Genomic DNA, 16,768 nt, shown 5'->3' on the forward strand with positions numbered 1-16,768 from the left:
CGTCCACGCCTGAGCACGTGATACTTGATGTAGATGGCGGCTATGACCAGGTAGAGCAGCGCCGAGACCAGCAGCTTGACTTTGTAATAGATCAGCGCCACTATCAGACACATAACTTGTGCGAGCATTATATTGTTCTATACGCGCGTGCGGCGTTTGCTATCGTCGCGATTCGTCTCGCGCCTCCGAAATATCGTACGCGTCGCGTAATGCAGTATACATGTGCAACAACGTTTGTCGCATCCTCTCGTATATATAGATGATTATAGATCTCGGCCGGGCTTCGGTTCGCTTCGCGGTTCCTGTTATTATGCGAAAAAAAAGAGCCGAAGACGAGCGAGCATTACGTACTCGCGAAAAATGAATTAGTCGTTTTTTTTCTGTCTAGTCGTGTGTGTGCCGCTCGAATATGCTCGCGTCGCATTAGAGCGTATTTTCTCGCGAGTTTTATTCGATACTTCTCGCCCGCGTCTGGAACTGGATCGCCGCTTGGAATCTCTGTCGTTTCTTTTTTTTTGCTGTTGCGGACGATCGAAGCAGGTCGCGCGAATGCGAACGAACATCATGGCGCTGACGAGGATGCAGAAGATCGGCATCGCGGGCGGATGTCTGTTTTTCACCGGGATACTGCTGATGACGGCCATCATGCCGGCCCTGGTCAAGACCTTCATCAAACAGGTAACGCGACAAAAAAAAACGTTCGAGTCGAGGTGAAAATGTCAGGACCTCCGCGCGTACGAGGAAGTCGATGCAGAAAAAAAAGAAGAAGAAAAAATCGTACGCGTCACTATGTTTCATTGCGCTTTTCTGCAAACGCACGCGCTCGCGCGCACGTAATCTTATATACGCTTTCGGTCGAGAAACGTCCTGCAGTTTGATAATTTCGGAGAATTTAGCGTCTTTGCTGTATCACGCTTAGATACCGATGAGAATTTGTTTTATCCGATTTTTTTCTTGTTCAACGGTTATTAAATTTTAATTTGTTATCAAAATGATCAAAATTGGGTGAAAGCTGACAATGTATTTCTTTTTTACTGCGTTCAAAGGTACGACAATTCAATTACATTTTTTATGAAAAATTTTTTTTCCCTTTTCACTCGTGCCTTTTTTGGAATTTTAAAATTTTAATTACTGCTGATTTTTGGTTTGTTATTTCATGTTTATGGTATTTTGTACTGGAAAATTTGTACGAACACTTGCAATGTGATAATTCGATGACGATTTGAAATCACGTTTAAAATTTATACTATTCAAAAGGGTAAATTCCGATTTTCAAACGAAAACAATTTCGATATAATTTGGAGCAAACAATCGATCAAAAATTTGCCGTTTTGCATTTTCATTTATCACTTTTACTCTCAATCAACCCTTAGAAAGTGGCCCTGAAGCCCGGCTGGCAGATGCGCAACCTCTGGAGCAAGCTGCCCTTCCCCATCTACTATCAGTTCTACGTGTTCAACGTGACGAATCCCGAACAGGTGGCCGAGGGTGAGAAGCCCATCGTCCAGGAGGTCGGCCCCTACACCTACGAGTGAGTATATACGCAAATGAATTAATTGTCATTAGCATTCAATTGTTCTACGATCGATTTTTTTTTTTTTTTTTACACAGCGTCTGGCACGAAAAGATCAACATGATCGATTACGAGGAGGACGACACGGTCTCGTTCACCGTCAAGAACACGTTCTTTTACAATCAGCAGAAGAGCGGCGCCTTGACCGGCGACGAGGAGGTAATAGTGCCGCGCTACTTCGTCCTCGGCCTCGTCAACGCCATACTCAGGATCAAGTTCAACGTCATGCCCTTCATCGGTGAGGTTTTATTTTCTTTCCGTCGTCCAACACATCTTATCGATCGTGATTACATTTTTCCGGTACGCAGACGACGCGGTGCAAGCCCTGTTCCGCAAGCCCGAGTCCCTGTTCGTCAAGGCCAAGGTCAAGGACATCCTGTTCACGGGCATGCCCATCGACTGTCGCGAGGTGTTCAGCGGGCCCGGCGCCCTCGTCTGCAACGAGATCCAGCTCAAGTGGCGGGAGTACCGCATGACCAAGTACGAGGACAACTACTACGGCATGTCGCTGTTCGGCTGGATGAACGGCACCGACTCCAAGGACCGTCTCAGGGTCCGTCGCGGCTCCGGCAACTTCATGCAGGTGGGCGAGGTCGTCGAGTACAACGGCAAGGAGGCCCTGGACGTCTGGCAGGACGAGCGCTGCGACGCGTTCAACGGCACCGACGGCACCATCTTCCATCCGTTCTACGATCAGTCGGGTCGCGACGATCTCGTCAGCTTCAGTCCGGGCATATGTCGCAGCATCACCTGCAAGTTCGACGCCAAGACCGAGTTCGCCGGGCTGAAGACGCTGCGCTACATCGGGGACATGGGCACCGATCCGGATCACAACGAGGCGGACAAGTGCTACTGCGAGGCGCCCGACGACTGCCTCAAGAAGGGCGTCTACGATCTGTACAAGTGCGCGCACGCCCCCCTGCTGGTGAGCAATCCGCACTTCTACAACGCCGATCCGTACTATCTGAAGGCGGTGGAGGGTCTGGCGCCCAACAAGGACAAGCACCAGATGTACGTGGACATGGATCCGTTCTCGGGGGCGATACTCAACGCCCATCTCAGGGTGCAGTTCAACATGATCATCACCAAGGTCGAGCAGTTCAGCCTGATGAAGAACTTCCCGGCGGCTCTGCTGCCCCTGCTCTGGCTCGACGAGAACGTCGAGCTGCCGGATTTTCTCCTCGAGGAGGTCCTCTCGGGACACAGGCTCTACAGCATCGGAGTGTGAGTGACGATGATTTCTTCTCGTATTTAAATTGAACAAAGATGTGATATTTTCTCTCTCTCTGTGTTTAGAGCCACCGAGTACATCATGATACTCATCGGCCTGGGCATGTGCGGCTACGCCGGCTACAAGTACTACAAGGCCCATCGCTCGTCCAAGCTCGATCTCAAGGACATCAAGATGGCCACGAACACGCTGGACATCAGCCGCAGGCCGACCATCATCAATCCCACGCCGGACTTCGAGACGAGGGTCGGTGGATGATGATGATGATCGATTCGAGAACGACGACGGCTGCTATATCGATTGTTGTGTCGCGCAAAGGAATTGCCTATTATCGATAATAATACATCGTTGGTGCTTACGAGGACTATCCCTTTTGAGATGAAATAAAAACGGGTTCTTACATCGGAAAAATGTTACATGTTGCAATTTTAAACGAGAAATTTTCTTCGTATGCACCTGCGATATATAAAAGAGGATCGAGATCGAGATTATGCTGCCCGATGATAGGCAATCCAACGTAAAACATTACTTTTTTCCTATTATTACTTACCTTTATCACGTCATTTAATTAATCTAAGAGTATTATTATTATAATTATTATACTTTACTGTAAACGATAATAGTTCCGTAAGCCTTTGGAATGGTAACATATTCATTTGTCGAATGTAAGAAATAAAAAATCATAAATTTCGTGTTTCGGAAAAAGATTATCGTTCTTTTTTCTTCTTCTACTTCTTCGCATTTCTTCGAACGTCCACGGAAACGACGTGTGCGAATAATCATCGGTCAAAAATAGCATAAAAGGCTATTTGCACACACATATACATTTTTTTTCTTCTTTTTGCATTTCTCATCGCGCGATGACGCGGATGAAAATGTGTGCAGAGAAAAAGAAGGCAGCGACGAACGCAACGGCGTGTGACGATGCTCACCTCTTCGCAATATAATGTACAGAAGCCTCGTGACGCGGATATTATTGTATAGACGGTCACGTGCATCATCGGGCCTCGTCGGATCTGAACTCCAGTTGAAATTGTACCAGTATCACCAGGTAAGTAGCGATCGATCCAAAAATCTGCGCAAAAAAATTAACGTCATTGGTCAAAACTGAAACTCGAGCAGCCGATTCATCTTACCGATATTATCAAGCTGCCGTCGAGGGTGAAAAAGCCGTACGCCGTGAAGTTGGTACGCGCGTGAAGCAAGTACAACGAGAAATCGTTCAACTGTATGAATAGAAAGAACATTTTATTAGTAATGTGTAATTGGAATTACCAAGAAAATCTTGACTTGTAAAGGTAAAAAAAGAAAGAAAATTCGTTTGTGCGGGGATACTGAAAATTGGAAGATGCTTTTAAGACTCCTCGATGCAGTGGGGGATTAGTGTCGCTACCCACGAAATTGGAAAAGCAATAATGTACACAGATTTTGGATTGATAAAATTACTAAGAAAATAATAAAAAATTCATGAGAGTTTTAATCAATTTTTAAGAAATTTAGAAAACAATTTGTGATTTAAATTAAATTATAAAATAACTTTCACTGTGGTTTTTTCAGTAAAAAGTTCCCAGCGATCAACTAAATCCTTGCCCCATTCACTGTTACAAACAAGACGTGAAAAAATCTTTCAGTTGATCGTTGCACGAAGAATTAGAAACCAAATAGCCAAAAAACTAACAGAGAGTAGTAATTGGTCGTTACGAAATCTAAAAACATTATAACGTCAGTGTGCAAAGGTGTAATAATAGTTGAATGTCAGAGGTTCAGGTAATACATGATCATTTTGACACAGTTTTTATTGAAATTTTAGAAAAATACTTGCATAAGCATCTATACATATTTTTTATTATACATATTTATAATTGTCAATCATTATTCTTTCTCGCTTTTGTCGCATGCTTAATCTTTGCGACTTTTATGGGTTGTCATTTGGTGCCAGATCAAATTTGATTTTTGTCCAAATTTCTTCTCGCACTTGTCACATGCGAAATCTTTGCTACCCTCGTGGACTGTTGTTATATGCGAGAGCAAATGATATTTATGCCCTAATTTTTTCTCGCACTTGTCGCACGCGTAATCTTTGTGACCTTCGTGAACTGTCCTTTGGTGCTTCAACAAATCTGATTTACATGCCCATTTCTTTTCATATATGTCGCATACAAAATCTTTATGTCCTTCGTATGCTATCCCTTGGTGATCAAAAAAATATGATTCACTTCTCCATAATTGCTTCCCGCATTCGCCATATGCTTAAACTTTGCAACTTTTATGGACTGTCTTTTGATGGCAGATCAAATGAGCTTTTCGTCCAAATTTCTTCTCACACTTGTTACATGCATAGTCTCTACGTCCTTGATGGACCGTCTTTTCATGCAAAAGTAAGGTCGATTTACGTCCAAACTTTTTCTCGCACTTGTCGCATGCGTAATCTCTGCGACCTTCGTGGACTGTCCTTTGGTGCTTCAACAAATCTGATTTGTATCCAAATGTCTGCTCGCACACGTCGCATACGTAATCTTTGCGCCCTTCGTGGATTGTTCTTTGGTGGTTGAGCAAAGTCGATTTTTGTCCAAACTTCTTCTCGCACTTGTCGCATTCGTGATCTGTGCGAGCCTCGTGGACTGATTTTTGATGTCTAACCAAATTTAATTTTGCTCTAAATTTCTTTTCGCAATTAACGCATTCGTAATTTTTGCCACTTACGTGGACTAACCTTTGATGGGCGAGTAAATTGCATCGAACCCCGAATTTCTTCTCGCATTCGTCACATGCGAAATCTTTGCGACCTTCGTGGACTGCTCTTTGGTGCTTCAATAAATCTGCTCTACTTACAAATTTTTTCTCACACTTGTCGCAAGCAAAATCTCTGCGACGTTCGTGTACTTGCCTTTGATGGTAAAGCAAATGCGATTTTTGTCCGAATATCATTTTACAATTGTCACATGCGAAATCTTTGCGACCCTCGTGGACTGTTTTTTGATGAAAAATTAAAGTCGATTTATGCCCAAATTTTTTCTCGCAATTATAACATTCGTAATCTTTGCGACCTTCATGAAATGTTTTTTTGTGCCTTATCACACTGCTCGGATTATTAAATGTATTTTCACTCTTATTGCATGTAAAATCTTTGCGATCTTCGTATATTGTCCATTGATCCTTTAACAAATCTGATTTATTTTCAAAGTTTTGCTCGGAATTGTCGCAGTCGAAATCTTTGCGACCGTCATGTACTTCCTTTATATGCAAGAGTAAACTTTTCTTATTTCCAAATCTCTTGGCGCACCTTTCACACAAGTAGTCTCTGAAAACTTCGTGGAATATTTTATTGTGCTTGAGTAAAGTTGATTTATTTTCAAATTTTTTCTCACACTTGTTGCACCTGAAATCTTCGCGATTTTTGTGTACCAATTTTTGGTGCGTAAATAAACTGGATTTTTTCACAAATTTTTTCTCACACTGGTCGCATGCAAAATCGTTGCGGCCTCTGTGTACCGATATTTGGTGTCTGCTCAAATGACTTCGGAACTCAAATTTCTCTTCGCACTTGTCACATGCGAAATTATTTTGTTCTTTGTTCTTTGTATTTTGGTGCGATATCATGCTTGATTCTAATGTAAATACCTCCGGGCAAATATCACTAACGAATTTTTTTTCGTCAGAAACAACAATGTCGGGTCCATTGGAATTATTTTCGGAGACAACTTCTTCCGATTTTATCTTACTTGTATCCATTTTGATGACTATAATACAAACGATTTAATGTTATGAAAAATTAATGAGTAAAAGTTATCTTATTATTATTAAGGCAGTAAGGCATGTTTCATGGAGAAAGACAACATTGAAACTAATTTGCTTTTACTGTAAACATCATCAGTGCGTTAAAGGAATATGTCAAAATTGTTTATGTTTAATTGTTTACAATTAAGCAACCCATTTATCTGTTTATACATTTTTTTACAATATTTGGAAAATGTAAAATTCTGAAAAATTTTGAGAAAGTTTCTTGATCAATTCTAAGATATTTTTGTTATGTAAATTAGTTTTCTGAACTCAATCGTTTCGAGTAAAATAATGCTAAACTTTTTTTATGTTAACTTGAATAATTTCCTTCTCGAAAACTATTTAATTTTTTCGAAATCGACTATTGTCAATTTTTGCATTTGGTACGTTCCAACTACATATTCGTAGACAAGACAGCATTGTAAATCCTACTGAACTCAATAGCATTTATGGTCGATTATGTTAAGTTTTTTTTTAACATTTTTTTTCAATTATTTACCCTAATTTTTCAATTGGTTGGAATGCATTTCCAATCTTTTCGAGCTATGCTTTTGAAAAATGATCGGTAAAGCTTTAATTTGAGATCAAAAACGTTATTGTGAAAATTACACCTAGAAAAAGAAGAGAATATTTTTATCCTAATTTTTTAGAAATTGTAGTTTCTTCACAGGTTTTATGTTTGAAAAATTGCTTTATCAGCATCTAGAAGTAGAATATAAATGATTTATTCACTATGAGAAAGCTCTTTGCCATGAATCGGAAGCGATTTTTTCATATTAATATTTTTTTCATTTTTGGAAATATAATTTTTAATATTCTTGATTTACTATATACTATACAGTATACATAATTACAATTGTGAATCATCATTTCTTCTCGCATTTGTCACATTCGTGATTTTTGAGAGCCTCGTGCACAATTATTTTTGGATGCCTAATCAATTTCGGTTTTTCTCCAAATGACTTTTAGCAATTAACGGATTCGTAATTTTTGCCACTTTCGTGGACTACCCTTGGGTGGGCGAGTAAATTGCTTTTAACCCCGAATTTCTTTTCGCATTCGTCACACGCGAAATCTGCGACCATAATGGACGGTTTTTTGATGTTTAATCATTTTCGATTTTTCTCCAAATTTTTTCTCGCACTTGTCGTATGTGGAATCTTTGCTACCCTCGTGGACAGTTGTTATGTGCGAGAGCAAATGATATTTATGCCCAAATTTTTTCTCGCACATGTCGCACGCGTAGTCTTTGCGACCCTCGTGGACCATCCTTTGGTGCTTCAACAAATTTGATTTGAATCCAAATTTTCTCTCGCACTTGTCGCACGCGTAGTCTTTGCGACCCTCGTGGACTGTCCTTTGGTGCTTCAACAAATCTGATTTATATGCCCATTTCTTTTCACATTTGTCGCATACATAATCTTTATGACCTTCGTGTACTATCTTTTTATGCTTGAGCAAATCTGATTTGTATCCAAATTTCTGCTCGCACGTGTCGCAGGCAAAATCTTTACGACCTTCATGGACTGTTGTTTGATGTTTTATCAAATTGCTGCGAACCCCAAATTTCTTGTCGCATTGGTCACATGTGTAATCTTTGCGAACTTCGTGTATTGTCCTTTGGTGGAAGAGTAAACTCGAGTTTTGGGTAAATTTCTTATCGCACTTGTCACATGCGAAATCTTTGCGACCCTCATGGACTGTCTTTTGGTGTTTAATCAAATTGCTTCGATCTCCGAATTTCTTTTCGCACTTGTCGCATACATAATCTTTGCGACCTTCGTGTATTGTCCTTTGGTGGAAGAGTAAACTCGAGTTTTGAGCAAATTTCTTATCGCACTTGTCACATGCAAAATCTTTGCGACCCTCATGGACTGTCTTTTGGTGGGTAAGTAAATTATATTTTTTTCCAAATTTCTGCTGGCACTGTTCGCAAGCGTAATCTTTGCGACCCTCGTGGACTGTCTTTTGGTGCTGAACCAAATACGATTTTCGCCCAAATTTATTTTCGCAATTATCGAATACGTAATCTCTGCGACCTTCGTGTGTTATCTTCTGATGTCTAATCAATGTCGATTTTCGTCCAAATTTCTTCTCGCATTTGTCGCAGAAGTAATCTTTGCGACATTCATGTACTGCCTCTTGATGAATAAGCAAATGACCTTTTTGTCTAAATTTCTTTTCGCACTTGTCGCAAGCAAAATCTCTGCGATTGTCGTGGACTGTTTTTATGTGCAATAGCAATCTCTGTTTATTTCCAAATCTCTTGGCGCACATTTCACACAAATAATCTTTGAAAACTTCGTGGAATATTTTATTGTGCTTGAGTAAAGTTGATTTATTTTCAAATTTCCTCTCGCACTTGTTGCACGAGAAATTTTTACGATCTTTGTGTACCAATTTTTGGTGCGCGAATAAACTGGATTTTTTCACAAATTTCTTTTGGCACTTGTCGCATACAAAATCTTTGCGGCTTTTGTGTTCTGATATTTGATGTCTACTCAAATGACTTCGAAACTCGAATTTCTCTTCGCACTTGTCACAAGCGAAATTATTTTGTTCGTTGTGAATTGTGTCTCGGTGTGTTATCATACTTGATTCTAGTGTAAATGCCTCTTGACAAATATCACACACGTATTTTTTGTCGTCTAAAACAATGTCATGATTATTTTCCAAGACAACTTCCTCGAATTTCTTGTCATTTTTATCCATTTTAGTGCCTTAATCGAACGATGGATCCTTCAATTTATTGTTATAGAAAATAAATGAGTCAGAGCTATCTTCTGGTATTAAGGCTTGTTTCATGAAGAAAGACAACATTGAAGTTAATTTTCTTTTACTGTAAACATCATCAGTGCGTCGAAGGAATACGTCAAAATTGTTTATGTTCAATTGTTTACAATTAAGCAACCCATTTATCTGTTAATTAATTTTGTTACAATATTTGGAAAATGTAAAATTCTGAAAAATTTTGAGAAAGTTTCTTGATAAATTCTAAGATATTTTTGTTATGTAAACTAGTTTTCTGAACTCAATCGTTTTCGAATAAAATAATGCTAACCTTTTTTTATAATAACATGAATAATTTTCTTCTCGAAAACTATTAAAATTTTTTCGTAATCGACTTGTGTCAATTTTTGCATTTGGTACGTTCTGACTACATATTCGTAGACAAGACAGAATTGTAAATCCTACTGCACTCAATAGCATTTATGGTCGATTATGTTAAGTTTTTTTTAACATTATTTTTTAATTTTTTACCCTAATTTTTCAATGGGTTGGAATGCATTTCCAATCTTTTCGAGCCGTGCTTTCGAAAAATGATCAAGCTTTAATCGAATGAGTCAAGTATGAGTCAAGCTTTAATTTAAAATCAAAAACGTTATTGTAAAAATTACACCGAGAAAAAGAAGAGAATATTTTTATCTAAATTTTTTAGAAATTGTAGTTTGTTCACAGGTTTTAAGTTTGAAAAATTGCTTTATTAGCATTTAGAAGTAGAATATAAATAAATGATGATTTCATTCTGAGAAAGCTCTTTGCCATGAATCGGAAGCGATTTTTTCATACTAATATTTTTTTAATTTTTGGAAATATAATTTTCAATATTCTTGATTTACAATATACTATATACAGTATACATATTTACAATTTTGAATAATCATTTCTTCACGCATTTATCGCATTCGTGAACTTTACAGCCCGCTTGGAATGTTATTATGTGCGAGAGCAAATGATATTTATGTCCAAACTTTTTCTCGCACTTGTCGCACGCGTAGTCTTTGCGACCCTCGTGGACTATCCTTTGGTGCTTCAACAAATCTGATTTACATGCCCATTTCTTTTCATATATGTCGCATACATAATCTTTATGACCTTCGTATACTATCCCTTGGTGATTTAAAAAATCTGATTTACTTATCATCAATTGTTTCCCGCATTCGTCGTATGCTTAAACTTTGCAACTTTCATGGACTGCCCTTTGGTGGGAGAGCAAATTCGATCTTTGTCCAAATTTCTTCTCACACTTGTTACATGCATAGTCTCTACGTCCTTGATGGACCGTCTTTTCATGCAAAAGTAAGGTCGATTTACGACCAAACTTTTTCTCGCACTTGTCGCATGCGAAATCTTTGCGACCTTCGTGGATTGTCCTGTGATGCTTCAACAAATCTGATTTTTGTCCAAATTTTTTCTCACATTTGTCGCATACGTAATCTCTGCGACCCTCGTGGACTGTTTGTTGGTGCCGAAACAAATCTGATTTGTATCCAAATGTCTGCTCGCACACGTCGCATACGTAATCTTTGCGACCTTCGTGGATTGTTCTTTGGTGGTTGAGCGAAGTCGATTTTTGTCCAAATTTCTTCTCACACTTGTCGCATAAATAATCTCTACGACCATAATGGACTGTTTTTTGATGTTTAATCATTTTCGATTTTTCTCCAAATTTTTTTTCGCATTTATCACATGCGAAATCTTTGCGACCCTCGTGAACTATTGTTATGTGAGATAACAAATGATATTTATGTCCAAATTTTTTCTTGCACTTGTCGCATGCGAAATCTTTACGACCTTCATGGACTGTCCTTTGGTGCTTCAACAAATCTGATTTACTCACACATTTCGTTTCGCAATTATCGCATGCGAAATCTTTGCGACTTTCGTGAACTGTTTTATGGTGTCTAATCAAATTGCATCGTTGTCCAAATTTTTTCTCGCATTTGTGGCATGCGAAATCTTTGCGACCCTTGTGGACGGTTTTTTGGTGCAAAATTAAACCATCTTTTTGTCCGAATTTCTTATCGCACTTGTCACATGCGAAATCTTTCCGACTTTCGTGTACTGTTTTTTGGTGGAAGAGTAAATTAAATTTTCTTCCAAATACCTTTTCGCATTTGTCGCACGAGTAGTCTTTGCGACTTTCATGTACTGTTTTTTGGTGGTTGAGCAAATACGATTTTCGTCTAAATTTATTTTCGCAATTATCGCATGCGTAATCTTTGCGACCCTCGTGGACTGTCGTGTGAAAAATCAAAGTCGATTTGTGTTCAAATTTCTTCTCGCATTTGTCGCAGGAAAAATCTTTGCAACTGTCGTGGACTGTTTTTATGTGCAATCGCAAACTATGTTTATTTCCAAATCTCTTGGCGCACATTTCACATAAATAGTCTTTGAAAATTTCGTGGAATATTTTTCTGTGCTTGATTAAATTTGATTTATTTTCAAATTTTTTCTCGCACTTGTTGCATGTGAAATCTTTCCGATCTTTGTGTACCAATTTTTGGTGCGTGAATAAACTTGATTTTTTCACAAATTTTTTCTCGCACTGGTCGCATGGAAAATCTTTACAACTTTTGTGTTCTGATATTTGGTGTCTACTCAAATGACTTCGGAACTCGAATTTCTTTTCACACTTTTCACATGAGTATTCGTTTCGTACATTGTGAGTTGTGTCTCGGTGGGTTATTAAGCTTGTTTCTAGTGTATATGCTAGCTGACAAATATCACACACGTATTTTTTGTCGTCTAAAACAATGTCATGGTTATTTTCCGACACAAATTCCTCGAATTTCTTGTCACTTTTATCCATTTTAGTGCCTTAATCAAACAATGGATCCTTCAATTTATTGTTATAGAAAATAAATGAGTAAGAGCTATCTTCTGATATTAAGGCTTGTTTCATGAAGAAAGACAACATTGAAACTAATTTAATTTTTCTATAAACGTGATCTGTGTTTCGAGGGTCGATGTGAAAATAGCTCATGATCATATTGTTTACAATTAATGTAGCGATTTATCTGTTGTAAAAATATTTGAACATCTTCAAATTATTTTTAAATTTTCAGTTACCATGGGATCAATGGGTTTGAGTCTTTAGACGAATTTTCGGATACACTTTTCCTACATTTTTCCTTACTCCTAAAATTTTGAAAAGCTACCCGTCAGTACCCACGTACAAAAGAACTTTTTATGTAATTTTTTATAACCCTGCGATTGAAAATTTGTTTCTAGAATTGACTCATTCTCATTTTATACATACCTCCGTCAAAACATCCTTGTTCAAGGTTTTCTGTATGAGCCGATGAACCAGAATGCCAGTCTGATCGAACTCCTCGCCGATCTTGGTGACGTAGATCAGTAGCGCAACGAGGGACGACATCAGCCCGACGAAGCGCAACAGCAGCTGGACGTACTCGATTGCTGAGAGCATGAGCCGACGCTCGAGCAGCAGATTCATCAGAAAGTACAGGATGACGACGAAGCAGAGAAAGGCGTACATGACGCTGCCGAGCACCACCAGGGAGTAGAACTTGGCCACCTCGTGGTAGGTCTCGACGAGCGAGCAGTGCATTCGACGCAGCCTCAGCAGCGCCTGGAGACACTTGGCGTTGACGAGGACGCTGCAGCAGCTGGTGCCGGACGAGATGCGCGGTGGCAGTGCCCGAAGCGCCGAGTTGATCCTCGCCGCGACGCCGAGCAGCGACCTCACCACCAGGGCGTACTGGAGAAACAGCCAGGCGACGACGAGATTGCGCAGCGTCGAGCTGATGGTGTAGAGCATCCTGTCGTAGAAGACGACGCAGGTGACGAGCAGCGCCAAGAACAGCAAGAGCTCGAAGCCGACGAGGAGGACGGCGTCGAGGGGAGAGTTACGATCGCGATCGCGAAGCGAGTCGCCGCTGAGTTTCAAGCGGTAGATGCGCGCGGCGAGGCCGGCCGATCTCGTCTGATTCCAGCAGTAGAAGAGGCCGATGGCGAGGCTGTTGACGATCCCGGCGAACACCTCGAGCAGGTCGATGGCGTTGAACAGCTTGAGGGTGCGCTTGTAGCGGAAATTGTAGACCGAGAGAAAGCCCCAGCAGTTGGTCAGGGCGATGAGACCGAGCAGAAAGAGGGTGTAGACGAGGGACGAGGTCGAGTCGACGAAATCGACGCGTGATTGATTTTTGTCGTTGGATTCGACGATGGAGAACGTGGCGAGGCCGAGAGACTTGAAGATGAGAAGTAGGAATTTGAGACACGTTAAGTCGCTAGGGTAGCGAAGGAGGGTGGAACTCCTTTTGGCGCGAGCTTTTTTTTCAACGCCGCTACTGGAATTTTCGGTAATCATCGTCGTGTGAAATTCTGTTGAAAATACAGTTTTAAAGCTCGTTGTAATATCATTAGTGAACGAAGAATATTATTTCTATGCGGTGTAATCCACTTAAACGAATCGATATTTATTTAATTCGCGATAGTGGACGGAAGATCGACCGATTCCATTAATCATAGACGGAGAGAAAAGAGCAATCTTATCGAAACGAGTGTGCACCTGGCTCTCATTGAAATTCAAGTACTTGCTTCGCCTGAGTGTCTTTCGAAATAATAGGTAAAGTATATATGTAAAACAAACTGACTGAAATTTTTTCATTGCGGAGCTTATGAAGCAATCAATCGATTTGAAAGCCTTTTCTTTTCCATGGAAAATATTTTTGACTCATCTATTTTAATATCCCGCGATGAAATTAAAATTTAAGCTAGTTCAAATTTTGTTTACTCATTAGGATTGTTTTATGATTTTTTTTTATTGCATAGAATATATTTTTAAATGTACAATATCATTTTTATTTATTCATCATCATAGTTATAGGCATTAAAATAAATAAGTTTCATGAAAATTTAATTCCAAATACTTTTATTATACACGTTATTTATCGTTCATTTACTAGGCTTAAATACATGATCAGTGCTGTATAGTTGATTGCTTGTCCCGATTTTAACAATCCTGCTACTGTCTTAATGACTAATCTGTTGGAGTTGTTAGTTTTTATGAAATTTAAATCACTAAATCGTCTTTCGGGATCTACGTTTGCATGGGGCACTGATAATATCTTCAAAATAAATGACGAAAGATGCGTAAAAATTGGCTTATTACTGGAATAGAATTTAATATTTTGAATATTATTCCATAATAAAACAATGTTATCTAAAGAAACTGGCACCATTAGACCCTTAGTTTCCGTCAAAATTGTCAGAGACCTCCACTCGTTTGATAATATAGATGCATGATCGTCGTCGGTAATAAACATCTGACATTTCTTTTAAAAAATACGAGATTATATTTTTTAAATCAGTAACAGTATTCAAATGCTCCTAAAAAGCTTTTCCTGAATTTTTACTCATAAATTTAAAACGTATGACGCCATCTGATAATTTTTTCGTAACTAATCACAAACTATATCGTCTGCTACTCAAACATCAACACGAGTTTTAATGTTTACAGAACATTATGAATCGCACGTTCTTTACTACGATAAAAATGCATGAGTCGAAATCAATGACTCAGGCTTTTCGAAGAATGAATTCTGTTTCTCGTATTTTGATATAAAGTTAGTTCCTATTTAGTAAGGAAGTATTTACCTATTTATTTGAAATGTCAATATGACAACGCAAAGTCATGATAAAATTGAATCCGATAGACCTCAAACACCATCGCAAGAGGATTGCTGCGGCAATTCTTGTAATCCATGCATTTTTGATGTTCATCAAAAATTATTGAAAGAATGGGAGGAGAAAAAAAATTGTAAATTTAATGAGCTGAGAGGAGAAAACTATTTATCGCTCACCAAGTACAAGAAATTTGTTGTTAAAAGTATAATTGAGGCTTCAGAAAATTGTATTTATCTCGAAATTGAATGTGTTCCAGGTAAATTTATGCCTTCAAATATCAATAAAATATAAAATTAATTTTTTGTTCTTTTTTAAGATGAAAGATGCAGACTTTTTTTAACTCCAGGCCAACATGTTATGATCAGATTAAACTCGACATCAAAGCCCTATACTCCAATAACTTGGAATGACAAAAAAATTAAATTTTTAATCAAACTTTATGAAGATGGAATAGCTAGTAACTGTTTTAAAAAATTAAAAATTGATGAAGAACTGTTTGTCAGAGGTCCATATGGAGATTTTATTTATAATAGAAATAGGTAAATGAGTAAAGTTTATTATTTACTTCATGACAAATGATTCGTGATGATCATAATTTAATTTCAGTTATCAATATGTAGTTATGTTAAGCATCGGAACTGGGATTGCTGCTGTTTACCCAATTGCTGTTTCAATTTGTAAAGATGAATTAGAAGATACCAGAGTTCATATGTTTATAGGATTTAGATCTATATCTCATGTGCCTTTAAAAGAAGAATTGAGAACACTTACAGATTATTGGAATTTTGAATGCACACTGTGCTTAAATGATAAAAGTAAATATTATTTTTAAAAATACTTAAAAATTATTATCAAAACATTAATTTGAATTGGTCTTTTACAGTGGATGCAAGTATATCAGGAGTAACAGTTGTCAACAAATACTTAAAAGAAGATTATATTCAAAGTCTACTGGACTCTTATTCCAAAGAAACAACATTAATATTAATTTGTGGAACTCCGGAATTTAACAAAATAACAAAAGAACTAATGATGAAAAGAGAATTTAAACATTATGTTTTTAGTTGATATCTACTAAGTTTAAGTGGATAAATGTAAATAATCAATGTATATTGAATTGTTATTATGACTAAAAAATCATAGATATTGTAAATACATTTTGTTGAAAAATATCCAATAAATGAATTTTGGAAAGTTCGACTTTATAAACCTTTTGAAAGAAAACAGTGTGTTATAAAAAGTCATCATTAAAAAATTAATTCAAATTTCATTTTGAATAAATTCATACATTTCTTTTCAATAGGACACGTTGGATTTTAAAGCGAGCTGTGAATCAACTCTCATAAGAGCATTTACGATGAAATCGTGTGACATACGCGACCGTGGTAACGATAACAACTCGCGTTATATTCTATCGGTCAATCTCACGATAGAGGAATCGATGTTATTTAATCCCCGATATAGTGGACGGAATATTGACGGATTCCATCAATAATTGGGGGCAGATAGGAAATAATCAAATTAACACAATGGCAAAGATTTAATTTGAGTAATTTTTTAATTGAAATTTAACTAACTTTTGAGCCTAAATGGCTTAGGCAATTTTCATACAATTATCTTCCAAAATAATTGGTAAAATATGTAAAACAGCCTGGAATTTTTTCATTAAAAAGCTTATTCCAGCAATTTATTGACTCGGAAACCTTTTTAATGAAAAACCTATGCTTAGAATAATAAATGTTACTATTAAG

At 38.0% G+C, this 16,768-nt stretch overlaps 3 protein-coding genes across 3 annotated transcripts; 2 read left to right on the plus strand and 1 right to left on the minus strand.

Annotated features, from left to right (window-relative positions):
- The first annotated feature begins 366 nt into the window (after positions 1-366).
- On the plus strand, positions 367-3,509 carry LOC106655435 (sensory neuron membrane protein 1-like). Its single transcript, XM_014375825.2, has 5 exons — positions 367-678; positions 1,374-1,531; positions 1,612-1,811; positions 1,882-2,797; positions 2,870-3,509. Exons 1-5 carry the CDS (start codon positions 550-552, stop codon positions 3,060-3,062), a joined length of 1,596 nt encoding a protein of 531 aa, XP_014231311.1. The 5' UTR covers positions 367-549; the 3' UTR covers positions 3,063-3,509.
- Positions 3,510-3,801: 292 nt separating this feature from the next.
- LOC106655395 (putative gustatory receptor 28b) lies at positions 3,802-13,698 on the minus strand. The gene is made up of 3 exons (XM_014375771.1): positions 12,628-13,698; positions 3,941-4,030; positions 3,802-3,879 (listed from the first exon to the last, which is right to left on the minus strand). Exons 1-3 carry the CDS (start codon positions 13,696-13,698, stop codon positions 3,802-3,804), a joined length of 1,239 nt encoding a protein of 412 aa, XP_014231257.1.
- A 1,133-nt stretch (positions 13,699-14,831) lies between these two features.
- LOC106655450 (NADH-cytochrome b5 reductase-like) lies at positions 14,832-16,217 on the plus strand. Its single transcript, XM_014375840.2, has 4 exons — positions 14,832-15,273; positions 15,334-15,556; positions 15,624-15,832; positions 15,901-16,217. The coding sequence occupies exons 1-4, from the start codon at positions 15,009-15,011 to the stop codon at positions 16,083-16,085; spliced, it is 882 nt and encodes a 293-aa protein (XP_014231326.1). The 5' UTR covers positions 14,832-15,008; the 3' UTR covers positions 16,086-16,217.
- Positions 16,218-16,768: the final 551 nt, after the last annotated feature.

This window comes from Trichogramma pretiosum, unplaced genomic scaffold, assembly GCF_000599845.2.
Source record: "Trichogramma pretiosum strain Unisexual culture from Peru unplaced genomic scaffold, Tpre_2.0 scaffold101, whole genome shotgun sequence".
Taxonomy (NCBI): Eukaryota; Metazoa; Arthropoda; class Insecta; order Hymenoptera; family Trichogrammatidae; genus Trichogramma; species Trichogramma pretiosum.